Source organism: Sinocyclocheilus anshuiensis, unplaced genomic scaffold (assembly GCF_001515605.1).
Source record: "Sinocyclocheilus anshuiensis isolate Anshui unplaced genomic scaffold, SAMN03320099.WGS_v1.1 scaffold1357, whole genome shotgun sequence".
In the NCBI taxonomy this organism is placed as follows: Eukaryota; Metazoa; Chordata; class Actinopteri; order Cypriniformes; family Cyprinidae; genus Sinocyclocheilus; species Sinocyclocheilus anshuiensis.
The window spans coordinates 15,469-37,663 of record NW_015548270.1 but is presented as its reverse complement, the minus strand read 5'-3'; the positions used below and the strand labels follow the sequence as shown (position 1 = coordinate 37,663).

Below are 22,195 nucleotides of genomic sequence, written 5' to 3'. Positions count from 1 at the left end.
CAGTGACCAGCTGGATATAAACTAATGCAAATAGATGGTAACAATCGTGACATTAAACATTTGGGTCAGACTCGCGTGTGTTTTGGTCACATTGTTTTAACCATTTGAGGTGCTGCTAATGTTCGCATTCTCTCAGCCTTGAGAGCAAACACACTGCTGTTCTTTTTTCCACTAATGCAGCATCTAGTCAACAAATTAATTACCGTATTGACCCGAATATAAGACGTTGTTTTTTTCTTGGAAATACATCTGAAAAAACGCGGTCGTCTTATATTCAGGGTCTAGACTTTGTATTTTGGATTTTGGTAGGCTACTATTAGATGGATAGCCTAAATGTCCTAATTCAGATGGGCTACCTGTTTTTTTAATTTTTTTTATGGTATATCAAAAAGTGTATATTTTTTAAATGTGATTGTTGGTACATTTTACCAGTTTTTACCATACTTTCAAAACAAAAATTAAAATAGGAAAAATATGCAATATGAAAATAATTGAAGACAAAATGTGTTTTACTGAGAAAAAACAAGATTTGGTTTTTAAAAAGCCTTTTTCCAAAAGGTACATCTGGAAAAAGGGGGGTCGTCTTATAATCAGGGTCGTCTTATATTCGGGCCAATACGGTACTTAGTAATGATATGAAAACATGCACTGTAGTATGCACTGTACACACCCTTTCGTTGTCTGTTTTAAACCAGCACGTGTCAAAACAAACAGCACGTGCTGTCTGTGATTCGCCTCTAGAGGCCGCTCTCGTACTGTATAATGACTGCGGATCTTCTCAGCGCTCCAGCAATGGACGCAACCCGGAGAAACTATCGGCATGGATTTTTGCCGATAGTTCCAGCAATCGACTATCGGTGCCGGTTAATCGCCAAAACGGATCAATCGTTTGGCCTCTAGTTGTATTGACTTTAATGGTCAGATCCTCTGAAGTCTTCGGCATTTTCCTGTAGTCTGATGCATGAACTGGTTGTGTATGTTTGTGTCTCACAGGGTGTTGGAGGAACAGGCTCTCAGGCAGTACGTGCTCTCTCTCTTTGGCTTGCCGCGGGCCGAGCGTCTGCAGGAAGTGATGTCATGCTTGGTTTGGACTCCTCACGCCCGCTGCCACACGCCGGGCACCGTCTACACCACAGATGGGTATCTGTGCTTCAGCAGCCGTGAGGAGGGCCATTGTACTCTCATCATACCCCTCACAGAGGTACAGACGCCAGCACACAGCAGTCAGAGATCATCAGCTGCTATAGGAAGAGCTCACACAGAAATTAACTTTCTGCTCTGGGTTCTTTTCGTTTAGCTACTTTCAAGCTCCTAAAAGGACAAAAAAGCACCATAAAAGTTTTATAAATGTGTCAATAAGGACAAAAGCATTATAAAGTATCATAAATGTATCAATAAGAACAAAAAGTATCATGAAAGTATCATAAATGTATCAATAAGGACAAATTGTAAAGATCGCGAGTAAAAACAAAAGAAAAAGAAAAGCTTACAGCTGCATGAGTCGTGACTGTCACGTTAGCCTGATGGGACCAAACTCCCTTTGTGATTTTAAAACGTAAGACAGTACCCAGATTTGAAGACCACAGTAAGATTTAACTTCTACTGTTAATAAGATTTTGGTAGGCTACTATTAGATGGATAGCCTAAATGTCCTAATTCAGATGGGCTACCTGTTTTTTTAATTTTTTTTATGGTATATCAAAAAGTGTATATTTTTTAAATGTGATTGTTGGTACATTTTACCAGTTTTTACCATACTTTCAAAACAAAAATTAAAATAGGAAAAATATGCAATATGAAAATAATTGAAGACAAAATGTGTTTTACTGAGAAAAAACAAGATTTGGTTTTTAAAAAGCCTTTTTCCAAAAGGTACATCTGGAAAAAGGGGGGTCGTCTTATAATCAGGGTCGTCTTATATTCGGGCCAATACGGTACTTAGTAATGATATGAAAACATGCACTGTAGTATGCACTGTACACACCCTTTCGTTGTCTGTTTTAAACCAGCACGTGTCAAAACAAACAGCACGTGCTGTCTGTGATTCGCCTCTAGAGGCCGCTCTCGTACTGTATAATGACTGCGGATCTTCTCAGCGCTCCAGCAATGGACGCAACCCGGAGAAACTATCGGCATGGATTTTTGCCGATAGTTCCAGCAATCGACTATCGGTGCCGGTTAATCGCCAAAACGGATCAATCGTTTGGCCTCTAGTTGTATTGACTTTAATGGTCAGATCCTCTGAAGTCTTCGGCATTTTCCTGTAGTCTGATGCATGAACTGGTTGTGTATGTTTGTGTCTCACAGGGTGTTGGAGGAACAGGCTCTCAGGCAGTACGTGCTCTCTCTCTTTGGCTTGCCGCGGGCCGAGCGTCTGCAGGAAGTGATGTCATGCTTGGTTTGGACTCCTCACGCCCGCTGCCACACGCCGGGCACCGTCTACACCACAGATGGGTATCTGTGCTTCAGCAGCCGTGAGGAGGGCCATTGTACTCTCATCATACCCCTCACAGAGGTACAGACGCCAGCACACAGCAGTCAGAGATCATCAGCTGCTATAGGAAGAGCTCACACAGAAATTAACTTTCTGCTCTGGGTTCTTTTCGTTTAGCTACTTTCAAGCTCCTAAAAGGACAAAAAAGCACCATAAAAGTTTTATAAATGTGTCAATAAGGACAAAAGCATTATAAAGTATCATAAATGTATCAATAAGAACAAAAAGTATCATGAAAGTATCATAAATGTATCAATAAGGACAAAAATGTATCAATAAGGAAAAAGTATCATAAATGTATCAATAAGGACAAAAATGTATCAATAAGGAAAAAAAGTATCATAAAAGTATCAAGGACAAACAGCATCATAAAAATATCATAAATGTATCAATAAGGACAAAAAGTATCATGAAAGTATCATAAATGTATCGATAAGGACAAAAAGTATCATAAATGTGTCAATAAGGACAAAAAGTATCATAAATGTATCAATAAGGACAAAAATGTATCAATAAGGAAAAAAATATCATAAATGTATCAATAAGGGAAAAAATATAAATGTATCAATAAGGACAAAAAATATCATAAATGTATCAATAAGGGAAAAAATATAAATGTATCAATAAGGACAAAAAATATCATAAATGTATCAATAAGGGAAAAAATATAAATGTATCAATAAGGACAAAAAATATCATAAATGTATCAATAAGGGAAAAAATATAAATGTATCAATAAGGACAAAAAATATCATAAATGTATCAATAAGGGAAAAAATATAAATGTATCAATAAGGACAAAAAATATCATAAATGTATCAATAAGGGAAAAAATATAAATGTATCAATAAGGACAAAAAATATCATAAATGTATCAATAAGGGAAAAAATATAAATGTATCAATAAGGACAAAAAATATCATAAATGTATCAATAAGGGAAAAAATATAAATGTATCAATAAGGACAAAAAATATCATAAATGTATCAATAAGGGAAAAAATATAAATGTATCAATAAGGACAAAAAATATCATAAATGTATCAATAAGGGAAAAAATATAAATGTATCAATAAGGACAAAAAATATCATAAATGTATCAATAAGGGAAAAAATATAAATGTATCAATAAGGACAAAAAATATCATAAATGTATCAATAAGGGAAAAAATATAAATGTATCAATAAGGACAAAAAATATCATAAATGTATCAATAAGGGAAAAAATATAAATGTATCAATAAGGACAAAAAATATCATAAATGTATCAATAAGGGAAAAAATATAAATGTATCAATAAGGACAAAAAATATCATAAATGTATCAATAAGGGAAAAAATATAAATGTATCAATAAGGACAAAAAATATCATAAATGTATCAATAAGGGAAAAAATATAAATGTATCAATAAGGACAAAAAATATCATAAATGTATCAATAAGGGAAAAAATATAAATGTATCAATAAGGACAAAAAATATCATAAATGTATCAATAAGGGAAAAAATATAAATGTATCAATAAGGACAAAAAATATCATAAATGTATCAATAAGGGAAAAAATATAAATGTATCAATAAGGACAAAAAATATCATAAATGTATCAATAAGGGAAAAAATATAAATGTATCAATAAGGACAAAAAATATCATAAATGTATCAATAAGGGAAAAAATATAAATGTATCAATAAGGACAAAAAATATCATAAATGTATCAATAAGGGAAAAAATATAAATGTATCAATAAGGACAAAAAATATCATAAATGTATCAATAAGGGAAAAAATATAAATGTATCAATAAGGACAAAAAATATCATAAATGTATCAATAAGGGAAAAAATATAAATGTATCAATAAGGACAAAAAATATCATAAATGTATCAATAAGGGAAAAAATATAAATGTATCAATAAGGACAAAAAATATCATAAATGTATCAATAAGGGAAAAAATATAAATGTATCAATAAGGACAAAAAATATCATAAATGTATCAATAAGGGAAAAAATATAAATGTATCAATAAGGACAAAAAATATCATAAATGTATCAATAAGGGAAAAAATATAAATGTATCAATAAGGACAAAAAATATCATAAATGTATCAATAAGGGAAAAAATATAAATGTATCAATAAGGACAAAAAATATCATAAATGTATCAATAAGGGAAAAAATATAAATGTATCAATAAGGACAAAAAATATCATAAATGTATCAATAAGGGAAAAAATATAAATGTATCAATAAGGACAAAAAATATCATAAATGTATCAATAAGGGAAAAAATATAAATGTATCAATAAGGACAAAAAATATCATAAATGTATCAATAAGGGAAAAAATATAAATGTATCAATAAGGACAAAAAATATCATAAATGTATCAATAAGGGAAAAAATATAAATGTATCAATAAGGACAAAAAATATCATAAATGTATCAATAAGGGAAAAAATATAAATGTATCAATAAGGACAAAAAATATCATAAATGTATCAATAAGGGAAAAAATATAAATGTATCAATAAGGACAAAAAATATCATAAATGTATCAATAAGGGAAAAAATATAAATGTATCAATAAGGACAAAAAATATCATAAATGTATCAATAAGGGAAAAAATATAAATGTATCAATAAGGACAAAAAATATCATAAATGTATCAATAAGGGAAAAAATATAAATGTATCAATAAGGACAAAAAATATCATAAATGTATCAATAAGGGAAAAAATATAAATGTATCAATAAGGACAAAAAATATCATAAATGTATCAATAAGGGAAAAAATATAAATGTATCAATAAGGACAAAAAATATCATAAATGTATCAATAAGGGAAAAAATATAAATGTATCAATAAGGACAAAAAATATCATAAATGTATCAATAAGGGAAAAAATATAAATGTATCAATAAGGACAAAAAATATCATAAATGTATCAATAAGGGAAAAAATATAAATGTATCAATAAGGACAAAAAATATCATAAATGTATCAATAAGGGAAAAAATATAAATGTATCAATAAGGACAAAAAATATCATAAATGTATCAATAAGGGAAAAAATATAAATGTATCAATAAGGACAAAAAATATCATAAATGTATCAATAAGGGAAAAAATATAAATGTATCAATAAGGACAAAAAATATCATAAATGTATCAATAAGGGAAAAAATATAAATGTATCAATAAGGACAAAAAATATCATAAATGTATCAATAAGGGAAAAAATATAAATGTATCAATAAGGACAAAAAATATCATAAATGTATCAATAAGGGAAAAAATATAAATGTATCAATAAGGACAAAAAATATCATAAATGTATCAATAAGGGAAAAAATATAAATGTATCAATAAGGACAAAAAATATCATAAATGTATCAATAAGGGAAAAAATATAAATGTATCAATAAGGACAAAAAATATCATAAATGTATCAATAAGGGAAAAAATATAAATGTATCAATAAGGACAAAAAATATCATAAATGTATCAATAAGGGAAAAAATATAAATGTATCAATAAGGACAAAAAATATCATAAATGTATCAATAAGGGAAAAAATATAAATGTATCAATAAGGACAAAAAATATCATAAATGTATCAATAAGGGAAAAAATATAAATGTATCAATAAGGACAAAAAATATCATAAATGTATCAATAAGGGAAAAAATATAAATGTATCAATAAGGACAAAAAATATCATAAATGTATCAATAAGGGAAAAAATATAAATGTATCAATAAGGACAAAAAATATCATAAATGTATCAATAAGGGAAAAAATATAAATGTATCAATAAGGACAAAAAATATCATAAATGTATCAATAAGGGAAAAAATATAAATGTATCAATAAGGACAAAAAATATCATAAATGTATCAATAAGGGAAAAAATATAAATGTATCAATAAGGACAAAAAATATCATAAATGTATCAATAAGGGAAAAAATATAAATGTATCAATAAGGACAAAAAATATCATAAATGTATCAATAAGGGAAAAAATATAAATGTATCAATAAGGACAAAAAATATCATAAATGTATCAATAAGGGAAAAAATATAAATGTATCAATAAGGACAAAAAATATCATAAATGTATCAATAAGGGAAAAAATATAAATGTATCAATAAGGACAAAAAATATCATAAATGTATCAATAAGGGAAAAAATATAAATGTATCAATAAGGACAAAAAATATCATAAATGTATCAATAAGGGAAAAAATATAAATGTATCAATAAGGACAAAAAATATCATAAATGTATCAATAAGGGAAAAAATATAAATGTATCAATAAGGACAAAAAATATCATAAATGTATCAATAAGGGAAAAAATATAAATGTATCAATAAGGACAAAAAATATCATAAATGTATCAATAAGGGAAAAAATATAAATGTATCAATAAGGACAAAAAATATCATAAATGTATCAATAAGGGAAAAAATATAAATGTATCAATAAGGACAAAAAATATCATAAATGTATCAATAAGGGAAAAAATATAAATGTATCAATAAGGACAAAAAATATCATAAATGTATCAATAAGGGAAAAAATATAAATGTATCAATAAGGACAAAAAATATCATAAATGTATCAATAAGGGAAAAAATATAAATGTATCAATAAGGACAAAAAATATCATAAATGTATCAATAAGGGAAAAAATATAAATGTATCAATAAGGACAAAAAATATCATAAATGTATCAATAAGGGAAAAAATATAAATGTATCAATAAGGACAAAAAATATCATAAATGTATCAATAAGGGAAAAAATATAAATGTATCAATAAGGACAAAAAATATCATAAATGTATCAATAAGGGAAAAAATATAAATGTATCAATAAGGACAAAAAATATCATAAATGTATCAATAAGGGAAAAAATATAAATGTATCAATAAGGACAAAAAATATCATAAATGTATCAATAAGGGAAAAAATATAAATGTATCAATAAGGACAAAAAATATCATAAATGTATCAATAAGGGAAAAAATATAAATGTATCAATAAGGACAAAAAATATCATAAATGTATCAATAAGGGAAAAAATATAAATGTATCAATAAGGACAAAAAATATCATAAATGTATCAATAAGGGAAAAAATATAAATGTATCAATAAGGACAAAAAATATCATAAATGTATCAATAAGGGAAAAAATATAAATGTATCAATAAGGACAAAAAATATCATAAATGTATCAATAAGGGAAAAAATATAAATGTATCAATAAGGACAAAAAATATCATAAATGTATCAATAAGGGAAAAAATATAAATGTATCAATAAGGACAAAAATGTATCAATAAGGAAAAAAATATCATAAATGTATCAATAAGGGAAAAAATATAAAATGTATCAATAAGGAAAAAAATATCATAAATGTATCAATAAGCACAAAAAGTATCATAAAAGTATCATTAAGGACAAAAAATGTATCAATAAGGAAAAAAATATGATAAATGTATCAATAAGGACAAAAAGTATCATAAATGTATCAATAAGGACAAAAAGCACAATAAAAGTATCACAAATCTATCAATAAGGACATAAAACATCTTAAAATAATAATAAATGTATCAATAAGGGTAAAAAGCACCACAAAATTATGATAAATGTATCAATAATGACGTTTTGATCTTTTAATGAGGACATTTAGCTCATCTCAGAAAATTAAACACTTTCTAATTCATTGATTTATTCACTATTTCCTAATTTAGAAGAGTAATAAGCATAAATAGTAACAAGGTACTACATTAAGAATGTTTTAGTCTAGTCAGTTCACATTGATTTCTACAGCACTTTATACAATACAGATTTCAAAGCAGCTTCGCAGTGATAAACAGGAAAATAACAGTGTTAATGTTTTAAGACGTCCATCAGTTATGAAACAAACTTGTAAAGCAGCTCTACAGAAGACAATAGAGTCATTCTTCAGATCAACTCAGTCCAAATTTTTCGAGATCTTGTCAGTGCAGTCGAATCAATAATATGACTGAATATTAACTATATTTTAAGCCCCCACTGATCAAGCCAAAGGTGACCGTGACAGTGAACCCAAACTCCCATCAGGAAACCAGGCTCAGTTTTTAAGCTCACGCAGGATTTCTTCAGTGAGCAGAGATGATGTGTTAATGCAAACCCTTATTAATGTGTGTGCAGATCCTCTCCATTGAGAAAGCGGAGAGCACCAGCGCTCTTCCTAACCCCGTCATCATTAGCGTCCGCTGTAAGCGAGCGTTCCAGCTGATCGAGCTGCTCCATCGGGACGAGCTGGTGGAGAACATCAGGCACCGGCTGCGAGATCTGCACTGGAAACAGAACTTGATCTGCGGACACGAGCAGCGCAAGAAATCCACGGTACTCCTGAGTACTGAAGCTCTCGGTTTGACCATCTCTAGTTTAATCCGTCAAAGGTTCTTCAGCTGAGTTAAGAGATCTCAGTGAGGTTTCACTGACATTTAAAAACCGCTCAAACCTTTCTACATATTAGAACAGGTCACTAGTAATAATTGATGGAAGGCTTGATCATCACTGCACATGATACTGAACATACACATTTAGCAGAGACACTACCGGTCAAAAGTTTGGGATCGGAATGATTTTAATGTTTTTTACAGGAGTCTCTTCTGCTCATCAAGGCTGCATTTACTTGATCAGAAATACAGGAAACTATAATATTGTGAAATATTATTATGATGTAAAATAACGCTTTTCTATTTTAATATACATTAAAATATAATTTATTTCTGTGATGCGCAGCTGTATTTTCAGCATCATTACTCCAGTCTTCAGTGTCACATGATCTTCAGAAATCATTCTAATATGCTGATTTATTATCAGTGCTGGAAACAGTTGCGCTGCTTAATATTTTTTTAATTATTTTATGTTGTAATAACATTTTGCAAGATTACTGTTTTTTTTCTGTATTTTTGATCAAATAAATGCAGCCTTGATGAGCAGAAGAGACGTCTTTAAGTCTTACTGATCCCAAACTTTTGAGCGGTAGTGTATATATGGAGATGAACACTAAATAACGCATTCTGTGTTCAGCGGCTCTTATAACGCAGCGTGTGTTTTCTGCTCTCTAGATCTCCTCCACACCATACTACACCTTCTGTTACGACACCGTCCAATCAGATGAGGAGGACAGCAGCGTCATCATCTCTGATAAAGCTCTGCGTCACACCGTCCACACCGACCTCGTGTCCACATTCCACCCCAGCCAATCAGACGCTCCGAACAAGACCAGTGTGAGTAACACCAGCCTGACCAAGATCTCTGCACACAGCAGGGTCACTTTCAGATGCTATTAGCAGTTTTAGTAAAAAAAAAAAAAGTATTTTTATATATAGTATTTTTTTTGTCATTTTTAGTATTTTTTTTTTTATTTGTCTGTATAGTTTTTATTCATTTTTATTTCAGTTAGTTTGGTGCATCAAGTTAAAAAAGACTTAAAAAAAAAAGAAAAAAAAAAAGAAAAAGAGTAACACTTTTTTATGGTTTTAATTTTAGCTTCAGTTTTAGTTTTAATTAACTGTAGCAACCCTGGTACACCGTTACAATACATAATGAAGATGTTTTAGTCTTATTTCACACCAAAATCAAAGAATTAATTACAATCAGATTATTTCTATTTTTTAATAATTCTAATTATATAATTAGCATATGTTATACTCGTTATGTACGATGCATATTTTTCAGCTTATGGCTGGAATCAATTTTTTTATTTATTTTCTGTACTGTCTGTATTCAAATCAATCAATAAATAAAAATGAACTTTAAAATGAATGCATTACAGTAATGAGAGTTTGGGGGTAAAATGTGTTTAAAAAAAATAATGTCACAATACAAAAAATCTTCACTAAAAAAAATAATATTTTGTCATCATTTTCTCACACTCATGTTGTTCCAAATATGTTGGTAACCAAACTGGTCCGCATTGACTTCAGCGGCTGCCAGCCAGCATTCTTCAGAATCTCTTCTTTTGTGTTCAACAGCAGAAAGAAACTCATACAGGTTTGGAACAGCTTGAGGGAGAGTAAATAACAGAATTTGCATTTTTGGGTGAACTGTCCCTTTAAGTGTTCTAAAAGTATGCTTTATGCAAAACGCAGTTATGCAAATAATTTCTCTTTTTGTTGAATTGTGGGCTGAAGATGTTTTTGTGTCCATCAGAACACGGAGCAGGTTCGAGAGCGTTTGTGGGAGGAACACTTCACCGAGTTCGGTCGCGGCGTTCACATGTTTCGCACGGATAAGATCCGTAAGCTGGTGGCGCTGGGGATCCCCGAGTCTCTGCGCGGAGAGCTGTGGCTCAACTTCTCCGGTGAGAGACTGAAACAGAGAAAGAGAGAAGCGGACAGGGTGACACAGAACAGAAGAAAGTCACTTCCATGGTGTTTTTAGTCGCTCTATATTTGTCCAACTCAAGCCTCTGAGCACGACTCACTTCCTCTTCTGCTGCTTTCTGTAGAGATGTTCAGATAAATGCTCTTATCTGCTTATTTATTTAGAGTTCTCTGCTCTGTACGCACTGGAGTTTTATTACATGCTGCACAGTCATCCCATATGTTTTGCAATTATGTAACTAATTTTAAAATGAATTGCACTACTGATCAAAAGTTGGGAATAATTCAGATTTTTTAATGATTTTGAAAGAAGTCTCTTCTGCTCGCCAAGACTGCATTTAACCGTGATACATTACCATTCAAAAGTTTAGAGCAAGTAAGGTTAACAAAAAAAAAAGAAAGAAAGAAAGAAATTGATACTTTTATTCATCAAAGCCGCATTAAATTGATCAAAAGTGACAGGAAAGACATTTATAATGTTACAAAATATTTCTGTTTCAAATAAATGCTGCTCTTCTGAACTTTCTGTTCATCTGTGAATCCTGAAAAATAAAATGTATCACGGTTTCTGTTTTCAACATTGATAATAATCAGAAAGGTTTCTTGAGCAGCAAATCAGCATATTAGAATGATTTCTGAAGATCATGTGACACTGAAGACTGGAGTAATGATGCTGAAAATACAGCTGCGCATCACAGAAATACATTACAGTTTAACAGAGATTCACATAGAAAACAGCTGTTTGAAATTACAATAATATTTCACTATTTTTACAGTATTTTAGTAAATAAATGCAGTCTTGGTGAGCAGAAGAGACTTCTTACAAAAGCATTAAAAAATATTAATTATTCCAAACTCTTGGCCAGTAGTGTATTCATTTTCTTGAATAATTGTAATAAAAAAATCATGAAAAATGTAAATCTAGTAGTCGTTAATATTCCTCTGCATGTTAACCCATGATCCGAAATTCAGTGTTTGATAAATATTTCTCACGACCATTTTCGCCTAATGTGTATTAAAATATACTTTTGTTCCTATGAGTGATTATCTGATCTTTATTATTTGTGTCAGGCGAGTCAAGACAAAACATCAAGACACATTGTGATTATTGTCTTTTGGATCCTCATATTCTTGTTTCTGTGTTTAAAGTGAGGAATAATCCGTGTGTGTCGATCAGAGAGTTCTGGGGAAGAACGCTTTAGTCATTCTAGATAAACGGAGAATTACAACCATCATCTTTCTTTGTTTTACTTTGATTTGTGTGTGTGTGTGTGTGTGTGTGTGTGTGACATCCTCCATCTCTCCATCTCGTCTCTCAGACGCGTGTTCCTCGCTGGCAGCTCATCCCAACTACTACGCGGATCTGCTGGAGAAATGCAGAGGGGAAAGCAGCATCGCCACAGAGGAGATCGAGCGAGATCTGCACCGCTCGCTGCCGGAGCATCCGGCCTTCCAGAACGAGACGGGGATCTCAGCGCTGCGCCGCGTCCTCACAGCCTACGCCTTCAGAAACCCCGCCATCGGCTACTGCCAGGTAGCGATATTGGGAAAAAATATCTCGATATTTTCGATAACGATAATTAGACGATATTTTGCCGAGTGTGTTATTGTGCTGATATCTGACTAGCATGGACAGCTGCAGTTTTTGATATTCTTCATTCTGTGTGGTCAGTTCACATCAGAAGTTTAAACTGATTTTTACCTTTTATGGGTATTTTTTGCTAAAAGTGTGCATCTTTTGAGTCAAATTGTTACATTTAATCAGTCAATTAGAATAATAAGTAATTTAGGTTACCAAACAAATGAAAGTTGCATCTGAAGTGGCATTTAGATGTATTTACACACTATTTAATTCAGCTCAATTTACTTATATCTGTCTAGCATGGACATCTGCAGTTTTTGATATTCTTCATTCTGTGTGGTCAGTTCACATCAGAAGTTTAAACTGATTTTTACCTTTTATGGGTATTTTTTGCTAAAAGTGTGCATCTTTTGAGTCAAATTGTTACATTTAATCAGTCAATTAGAATAATAAGTAATTTAGGTTACCAAACAAATGAAAGTTGCATCTGAAGTGGCATTTAGATGTATTTACACACTATTTAATTCAGCTCAATTTAATTCAGCTCAGAGGGACACGTAATGCTTTAACCTGCAGTTACAAATGCATAATGTTTTGATATTTTAAACATAAAATATTGAATACTGATGTTTGAATACTTTAAATACTTTAAATGTAAAATTAAAGCCGCCAGCAGGTGGCAGCAAGTCACTGTTAATAAGTGAGTCATCGCGATTGAACCGAATCATTTAAACGGTTGATTCATTCACGCCGTCATGTTGCTCAGAAACGCAAAACAGCGCTGTGGCTTTTTTTAAATTATTTTTGGTTGGCGAAATAGAGCAAAAACAGGCAATATGGTGTCTAAAACGTAAGTCTCTTAATATTATTGTTTGTTGAACTGTTGTATAAAATCAGTATCACATTTGTAATCATGCTTATTTTTGAAGAAAAAAAACGGCATTCTTCGTGTGATTTTTAACTATATGAAATGATATAAATATGTACATTTTCTGCCCCCATATCTTGAATTTTGTGATCTTTCTTAATGCATTTGAATAGACTTGAATCATGCAGTGAAAGAACACTCTAAATGCGCACGAGCACTGTTTAACCCACTAGACTTCATCACGTAATGTATGTGTGCACTCCGTAGGTGTTTTGTTTGGCTTTTGCAAAATACTCGATAATGTCAAATTGCACATCGTTAAAGCAACAAATCGCAGACGATATATATCGCACACCCCTACTGTCAGGTGCCCGGAAGATCATAAAAACCCTAAACCAGATAAAGCCACACAAAGCTCATGCATTAACTGAACTGTGATGGTGTTGTTGGTGGATGTGACCGCTGATGTGTGTGTTCTCTGCAGTCCATGAACATCCTGGCCTCTGTGATGCTCCTGTACACTAAAGAAGAGGAAGCGTTCTGGCTGCTGGTCACTGTGTGCGAGCGGATGCTGCCCGACTACTTCAACCGCAGGGTCATCGGTGTGTGCTTCACAATCTCTCTACAACCTGAACACCTGTCTGGTTCCCTTCTAAATGACTGATGTTTGCGGTGGTAAATGCTCTGTAAATGTTTTGAATGCCACTGACTCAGAGAACCGCAAAAAAAACGGTCTAGTTCACATTTCAGAAATAGTTAAACATTTTTACATTTTAAAATTCTTGTTACTTGAAATAAAATATTTAAAAAAATATTTCAGCTAGTTGCTATTTTCATTTAGTTGATAAACTTGATGTACTAAAATAAAAAAAAATGAATAAAAACTATATAGACATGTTAAAAAAAGGGAAAAACTTTACAATGGTTCATTTGTTAACATTACTTAGCTACATTAAAGCAATAAGCCCCAAGAAGTCTGTTCTGTTTTCATCATCCGCTTCGCGGAGTGCCTAACCACGCCCCTTAGCTGTTATAAATTCACTGTAACCCACGGCTTCACGGGGCTTATTGCTTTTATAAAACGGTTATTCCATATACGTAGTAAGGTTTCACAAAATAAAGCAGAGCAAATAAAGCGTAAAGATATTAATAAAAACAGTATTCTTCCACCAAACAATGTAGCTCCTCAGAAACAGTTGTGGTTGCAACAAAGTGGTTGCCGAGCAACAGACAAACGTAAACAAAGGTGTGTGTTACTTTGTAGAGTAATTTACAACAGCTTCGAACGCGGCTCAGCCAATCAGAATCAAGCACCGGAACTATCCGCTTTATAACAGTTAACATGAACTAACAATTTAACCATTTATTTATATTAACAACATTTATTAATCTTAATTAGTTAATTTCAACATTTACTAATACTTTATTGAAATCAAAAGTTGAATTGGTTAAATTAGTTAATGCACTGTGAACTAACACAAACGTGGACGTTTTGATGAACATTAACAAAGGTTAATAAATGCTGTAAAACATATTGTTCATTGTTAGTTCATATTAGTATTGCATTAACTAATGTTAACAAATGAGACCTTATTGTAGTGTTACCAAAAACTACTAAAAACGACTAAAACACTCAACAGATTTAGTAAAACTTTAACTAAAATTAAAATGAAAACATAAATTTAATATAAAAACTGTTAATAGTTTAAAGTCTCGATACTTTTCAGAAATCAAAATATTTTGCTTGAAGAAGTGGTTCTCCACTAGTTGGCCTCAAGATGTCTTAAAAAGATTTAAAATAAGACCGAAAAGCATTAAAATAAGCTAAAACAACTAAAATGCAAGATAGAGATTTCAATTTACCCCTCAGCAACTGTTTTTGTCAACTGTTTTAGAGCGCAGTATTGCTCAGTTACGAATGACATTCTGCTGTCCATTGATTCTGGGTCATCTGCTATCCTCATACTTTTAGATCTGAGTGCCGCATTTGATACGGTTGTTCACAATATTCTTCTGAAACGACACGAGCGTGTTGTTAGGGTTCAGGGCCTAGCTTCACAGTAGTTCGCCTCGTACGTAAAGCGGAGGACTTTTTCTGTAAACATCGGGTCATTTACTTCACCCCCTGCACCTAACCATTGTGGTGTTCCACAGGGATCTATTCTTGGCCCTCTTTTGTTTTCTTTCTACATGCTCCCTTTAGACTCAACACTGCGGAAACATAACATAATTTATCATTGTTAGGCTGACGACATTCAGCTCTATCTTCCAATCAAACCAGGAAATGACTTTTCATTAGATCATCTCTTTTCATGCCTTAATGAAGTCAAGACCTGGATGGCAAATAACTCTCTGCAACTGAATGAAAATAAAAGTGCTTCTGCTGGGTGCTGCTGCTACTAACAACTTGTTAACAGGAACAAAGAAAAGGGATTATTCTGTTGATTGATTCTGATACTTGTTTTTTTTTTTTATCTCCGTTTATGTCCTTTTATTTTTTCCTACCCTCTTTTTCTCTTTTATAATTCTGATTTATTTTTAATGTAAAGCACTTTGGATCAACTACGGTTAAACTTGAGCTCTGGAAAAGTCTAGCAAAATATTGTTTTTCTTTCCTTTTGATTTCTGAACAGAATCACTGAGATACTATTATAGTTTTAATTTTTTATGTTCTGTTCTGTTGTGGGGGTTTTTTCTTTTTAAATATGTCTATTATTTTTATTTCAGTTCTAGTTATTTTAGTATGTCAAGTTAATAAAAACAATGAAAATGGGGTTCTTGATGAAATGCTTTCTTGGCAGTTAGCTTTAAAATAAAACCATTTTAAAGTTTTTTTTAATATATATTACTTTAATTAGAAAAGTAGCAAATCAGGTGAGAACCCAGCATAATATTCAGCTCTTTAAACTTCTGGAATCCTGAAATTTAATGTACAGAAACGATGAGTGATTTGTAGATTAAACAAACAATTAGAAAACAATGAAGGCAGCTTCCCTCCGCTCTTCCTGTTGTGTGTGAGGTGTGTGCTTTGGTTGGGCTGGTGTAACGCTGCTGATGTCACTTCCTGTCTGTCAGGAGCTCAGGTGGATCAGTCGGTGTTGGAGGAGCTGATCCGCGAGCGTCTGCCGGAGCTGTCGGAGCGTATTCCTGACCTCTCTCCGCTGGCGTCTGCGTCGCTCACGTGGTTCCTGACGCTGTTCATCAGCGCTCTGCCCTTCCGCAGCGCTCTGTGTGTCCTCGACTGCTTCTTCTACCTCGGCATCAGAGCCGTCTTCCAGATCGCGCTGGCGGTGCTGGACGCTAACACGGCCGAGCTCAGCTCCTGCAGCGACGACGGACACGCGCTCATGATCCTGACCAGGTGATGAAATTACCTCCAGCGGCTTCCTGTAAACAGTCAAATACAGTCAAATCAAGGCATGTTTTCACACTGTTTTCCACTAAATTAACCCAAGAAGAAGAATATGAAATAATTGTAATTCATATGCACGTATGTTCTGTATTTAATCAGTTCAAATATTTAAGATTTAATATTTAAGATTTGATATTTAAGCATTTTTATCAATATGCAACAATATTTCATATTTAATAATTTGTATCAATATGCAACAAAATTTCATATTTAATCATTTTTATCAATATGCAACAATATTTCATATTTAATCTTTTATCAATGTGCAACAAAATTTAATATTTAATAATTGTTATCAATATGCAACAATATTTCATATTTAATAATTTTTATCAATATGCAACAATATTTCATATTTAAGCATTTTTATCAATATGCAACAATATTTCATATTTAATAATTTTTATTTATATGCACCAATATTTCATAGTTAATCATTTCATGAATCATTAAATATTTCATATTTAAGTATTTTTATTTATATGCATTATTTCATATTTATTTCATTAATCATTAAACACTTCGTACTTTATCATTTCTATTTATGTGCACCAATATTTCATATTTAATCATTAAACATTTTATATTTAATCATTTTAATTTATATGCACCAATATTTCATATTTAATCATTTTAATTTATATGCACCAATATTTCATATTTTAATCATTTTTATTAATATGCAGCCATATTTAATACTTAATTATTAAATATTGAATCTTTTTTATTTATGCACCAGTATTCCATATTTAATATTTTCATTAATCATTAAATACCTCGTATTTTTTTCGTTTATATGCATTAATATTTCATGTTTAATGATTAATGAAATAATTAAATATGAAATATTTAATAATTTCTATTTATATGCACCAATATTTCATATTTAATCATTAAACATGTTATATTTAATAATTTTAATGTATATGCACCAATATTTCATGTTTAATCATTTCATGAATTAAATATTTCATATTTAATAATTATTATTAATATGCAACAATATTTCATATTTAATCATTTTCATTTATATGCAGCCATATTTAATACTTAATTATTAAATATTTAATATTTAATGTTTTTTATTTATATGCACCAGTATTCCATATTTAACATTTTCATTAATCATTAAATACCTCATATTTAATATTTTTAATTTATATGCATTAATATTTCACATTTAATTATTTCATTGATCATTAAACATTTCATATTTAATCATTTCTATTTATATGCACCAATATTTCATATTTAAACATTTCATATTTAATATTGAATCATTTTAATTTATATGCACCAATATTTCATATTTAAACATTTCATATTTCATATTTAATAATTTTAATTTATATGCACCAATATTTCATATTTAAACATTTCATATTTCATATTTAATAATTTTAATTTATATGCACCAATATTTCATATTTAATCATTTCATATTTCATATTTAATAATTTTAATTTATATGCACCAATATTTCATATTTTAATCATTTTATTAAAATGCAACAATATTTCATATTTAATCATTTTCATTTATATGCAGCCATATTTAATACTTAATTATTAAATATTTAATCTTTTTTATTTATATGCACCAGTATTCCATATTCAGTATTTTCATTAATCATTAAATACCTCATATTTAATCTTTTTAATTTGTATGCATTCATATTTCACATTTAATTATTTCATTAATCATTAAACATTTCATATTTAATAATTTCTATTTATATGCACCAATATTTCATATTTAATCATTTTAATTTATATGTACCAATATTTCATATTTAATCATTTTAATTTATATGCACCAATATTTCATATTGAAACATTTTCATATTTCATCATTTTGATTATTATTATGCTCCAATATTTATATGTAATCATTTAATTAATCATTAAATATTTAATTATATTAATTTATATGCACAAATATAACAATACATAGTCATAATCAGCACCTACAGATATTTAGAGAAACTCTTTCATATGAATAACAGAGACTTCAGTGAATGTTTCTGAGTGATGATGATGATGATGCAATCAGAGTTTTGAATCGATTCACTGAAACTCTTTGAACTGATTCACAGAACTGAATCATAGTGATGACTCCATTAAATCATTCCTGTATGAACACTGAACAAAATAGTCAATCTTTAGGGAGTTTCATAGACAGTTCATGAATACTGGAGGAGTCCTTCAGCACTGATGTCTCTGTGAGCTAAAGGCGTTTCGTCTCTGTGTTGGTCAGTTTCCTGGAGCAGGTCAGACACGAGGAGGAGTCACACGTTTGTGCTGAAGACGCAGGAGCTTCTCATCGTCTGAACATCACCACGCTCATCACGGATGCGCATGAGGTGTGTGTCTGCTCTAAACAGCCTTACGTTTTTGTCCAGAGTCTTCATCTCGCTCTGTGTCTCGTCAGAAATTCTGCGGTGTGTCGGTGAAGCATGTGGAGATGTTGAGGAGCCGCCAGCGTGTTCAGGTGCTGCAGGTGCACGAGGACTCCACCAAAGACAACGCAGTGAGACTCTTCCCTCTCCTTCCTCTGAAAGGCTTCTGCACGGCTCGTTCTTCTGCTTGAGTGTGTGTGTGTGTGTGTGTGTGTGTGTGTGTGTGTGTGTGAGCGTGTGAGTGAGTGTGTGTGTGTGTGTGTGTGTGTGTGTGTGTGTGTTTGCAGCTGCGGTTGGTCACAGCAGACGTGTCTCTGTCGCAGCAAGACCTGTCGGAGCTCTACGACCTCTTCAAGGTGACACTTCTGAACCCTTTACGCTTACACTTACACTCTCAAATCTCTTACCTGTGAAGGCACATATCCCTTGAAACTACACAATCGTAAGATTACACAACAAAGAAGCTCTACAAGAGCAAGGAGACTAATAAAAATGAAGACATTATTAAGTAAATGCACTGGTCAGTTTTGAGATGTTGCTCTGTTTTGCTCCAAGTCTCTTCTTTCAGACTAGTGGAAAGAAAACATCCACAATACACATTTAAGTGTTTCTTTTATTGCACTTTATCTGCATCTGTAAGGCACATATCCCTTGAAACTACACAATCGTAAGATTACACAACAAAGAAGCTCTACAAAAGCAAGGAGACTAATAAAAATGAAGACATTATTAAGTAAATGCACTGGTCAGTTTTGAGATGTTGCTCTGTTTTGCTCCAAGTCTCTTCTTTCAGACTAGTGGAGAGAAAACATCCACAATACACATTTAAGTGTTTCTTTTATTGCACTTTATCTATCTGCATCTGTAGATTTCAATCTTTAAAGAGTTTTTTCTCTTACAAACAACAAACTTTACAGTATTCTGTAGGTTTGTTCATATTTCACTCACACTGATTTATACAACATTTTACTCCTGAAAACATGGTGAAATGTGTTTGTTTTCCGTCTGTTGACAGTATTTTCTGATTTATGGAGCAATGAAAAGAGAAAAACCTTTAATATGTCAACAAAATCAAACAAGAATTTGAACCTGGCTTTATCTAATGTTCAGATTTATGTGCTGTAATATATGCAAATTAGATTATACCTCATTTGCATATAGGGTTGCAAAGGGGTGGGAAATTTCCGGAAACTTTCAGAAAATCCCTGGAATATTCCAAAAAATACTGGAATGTTTCCAAAATTTACTGGAAATTTTCCACCTTTTTGCAACCCTATTTGTATATTCAAACACAACATTTCAGAATACTTGCTATACAGAAAATGTTTGCAATTCTTCATGTTCAATTCTTCAACTGGGGAAGATTATATCTATTACATTTTACCCTGTTCACCTATAGTGTCGTTCCTTAAATAATAATGATGAAATGATTATATGTAAATACATAATGTATTATTATTATTATAAATAAATATATAAACACGGATAGATGTTTGTTCTCAAAGCAATCTATTAAAAATCCTCAGATCCGTCAAGATGTTACTGCAGCATCGTTGTGATTAATATTTTGAATTAGATTTTAGTTTTATATTTTTTGGTTTCCAAATTAAAATTGTAGTAATTTTGTTGTTTTTGTCATTTTTATAATTTTTTTTAATAAGTCTGTATAATTTTTATGATGGTTTTAGTTATTTTAGTACTTAAACTAAAAATTTGAAATGTTGCCTTGTCAACTAGCTGAAATAATATATATATATATACAGTGGGGAAAATAATTATTTTGTAAGTTTGCCCACTTACAAAGAAATGAAGGGTCTATCATTTTTATGGTAGGTTTATTTTAACGGATAGATACAGAATATCAAGCAAAAAATCCAGAAAAAAAAACACTGTTCAAAGGTTATAAATTGATTTGCATTTCAGTGAGTCAAATAAGTATTTGATCCCCAAGCAAAACTTGGTGGAGAAACTCTTGTTGGCAAGCACAGAGGTAAGACGTGTCTTGTAGTTGGTCACCAGGTTTGCACACATCTCAGGAGGGATTTTGTTTCACCTCCTCCTCTCTAAATCCTTAAGGTTTCTTGGCAACTCAAAGTTTCAGCTCACTCCACAGATTTTCTATAGAATTAAGGTCTGGGGACTGGCTAGGCCACTCCATGACCTTAATGTGCTTCTTTTTGAGCCACTCCTTTGTTGCCTTGGCGGTATTTTGGGTCATTGTCATGCTGGAAGACCCATCACCCATGACCCATCTTCAGTGTTCTGGCTGAGAGAAGGAGGTTCTCATCCAGAATTTTACGGTGCTTGGCCCTGTCCATCGGTCCTTCAATGCGGTAACCAATCTGTGGGAGCCAGAATTCTTGCAGGTTGGTAGGGGATCAAATACTTATTTTACCTACTGAAATGCAAGTCAATTTATAACCTTTATATAATGTGTTTTTCTGGATTTTTTTGTTGATATTCTGTCTCTATCCGTTAAAATAAACCTACCATAAAAATTATAGACCCTTCATTTTTTTGTAAGTGGTCAAACTTACAAAATCAGCAGGGGATCAAATAATTATTTTCCCCACTGTATATTTATTTTTAATTTTTAATTTTTTTTACTAAATATATATGAAGAGTTCATTTGCAAAAACCGATAAACGCCACTTAAAAAAAAATGCCGTGCATTATTCTCCACATATAGCGCGATCTGAACCCTAAACACGTTTTGTCAAAAAAGCCGGTTTTGTCCACTTTCAAGGCATCGTGAGTTCACGTTTTACTGCAGAAGCCGACAAGCTCCTTGTTGTTTTTGATCAGAAGCTGATAAGTCAATTTCAGCGAATCAGCGCGCTGTATTCAGGTCAGGTGACAAGGCTACTTTCACTCTAAAAGTGATCGAGGATTCACGAACTTGATGAAGCTGTGATATCTTCTTCAGGGTGAAAAAGGAAAATAAAAGCTGAAAGGTTTTCACGGAAGCTCGTAAAAGCAGCGCGTTACAATAGTGAGGGAAAAGCTCTGTGTAATCACATCCATACAGTTTATGATCACAACAACAAC

The 22,195-nt window shown here is 31.5% G+C and overlaps 1 protein-coding gene across 1 annotated transcript in view; it reads left to right on the top strand.

The window, feature by feature from the left end:
- tbc1d8 (TBC1 domain family member 8) overlaps window positions 1–22,195 on the top strand; it is a 38,755-nt gene that overhangs the window by 9,578 nt on the left and 6,982 nt on the right. Inside the window, exons 6-15 of the mRNA XM_016443306.1 lie at window positions 994–1,201; window positions 8,699–8,896; window positions 9,628–9,789; window positions 10,715–10,865; window positions 12,207–12,421; window positions 13,822–13,939; window positions 16,413–16,698; window positions 19,006–19,111; window positions 19,180–19,278; window positions 19,435–19,503. Of these exons, the coding sequence (XP_016298792.1) occupies window positions 994–1,201; window positions 8,699–8,896; window positions 9,628–9,789; window positions 10,715–10,865; window positions 12,207–12,421; window positions 13,822–13,939; window positions 16,413–16,698; window positions 19,006–19,111; window positions 19,180–19,278; window positions 19,435–19,503 (1,612 nt within the window). The remainder of the gene's footprint in view (window positions 1–993; window positions 1,202–8,698; window positions 8,897–9,627; window positions 9,790–10,714; window positions 10,866–12,206; window positions 12,422–13,821; window positions 13,940–16,412; window positions 16,699–19,005; window positions 19,112–19,179; window positions 19,279–19,434; window positions 19,504–22,195) is intronic.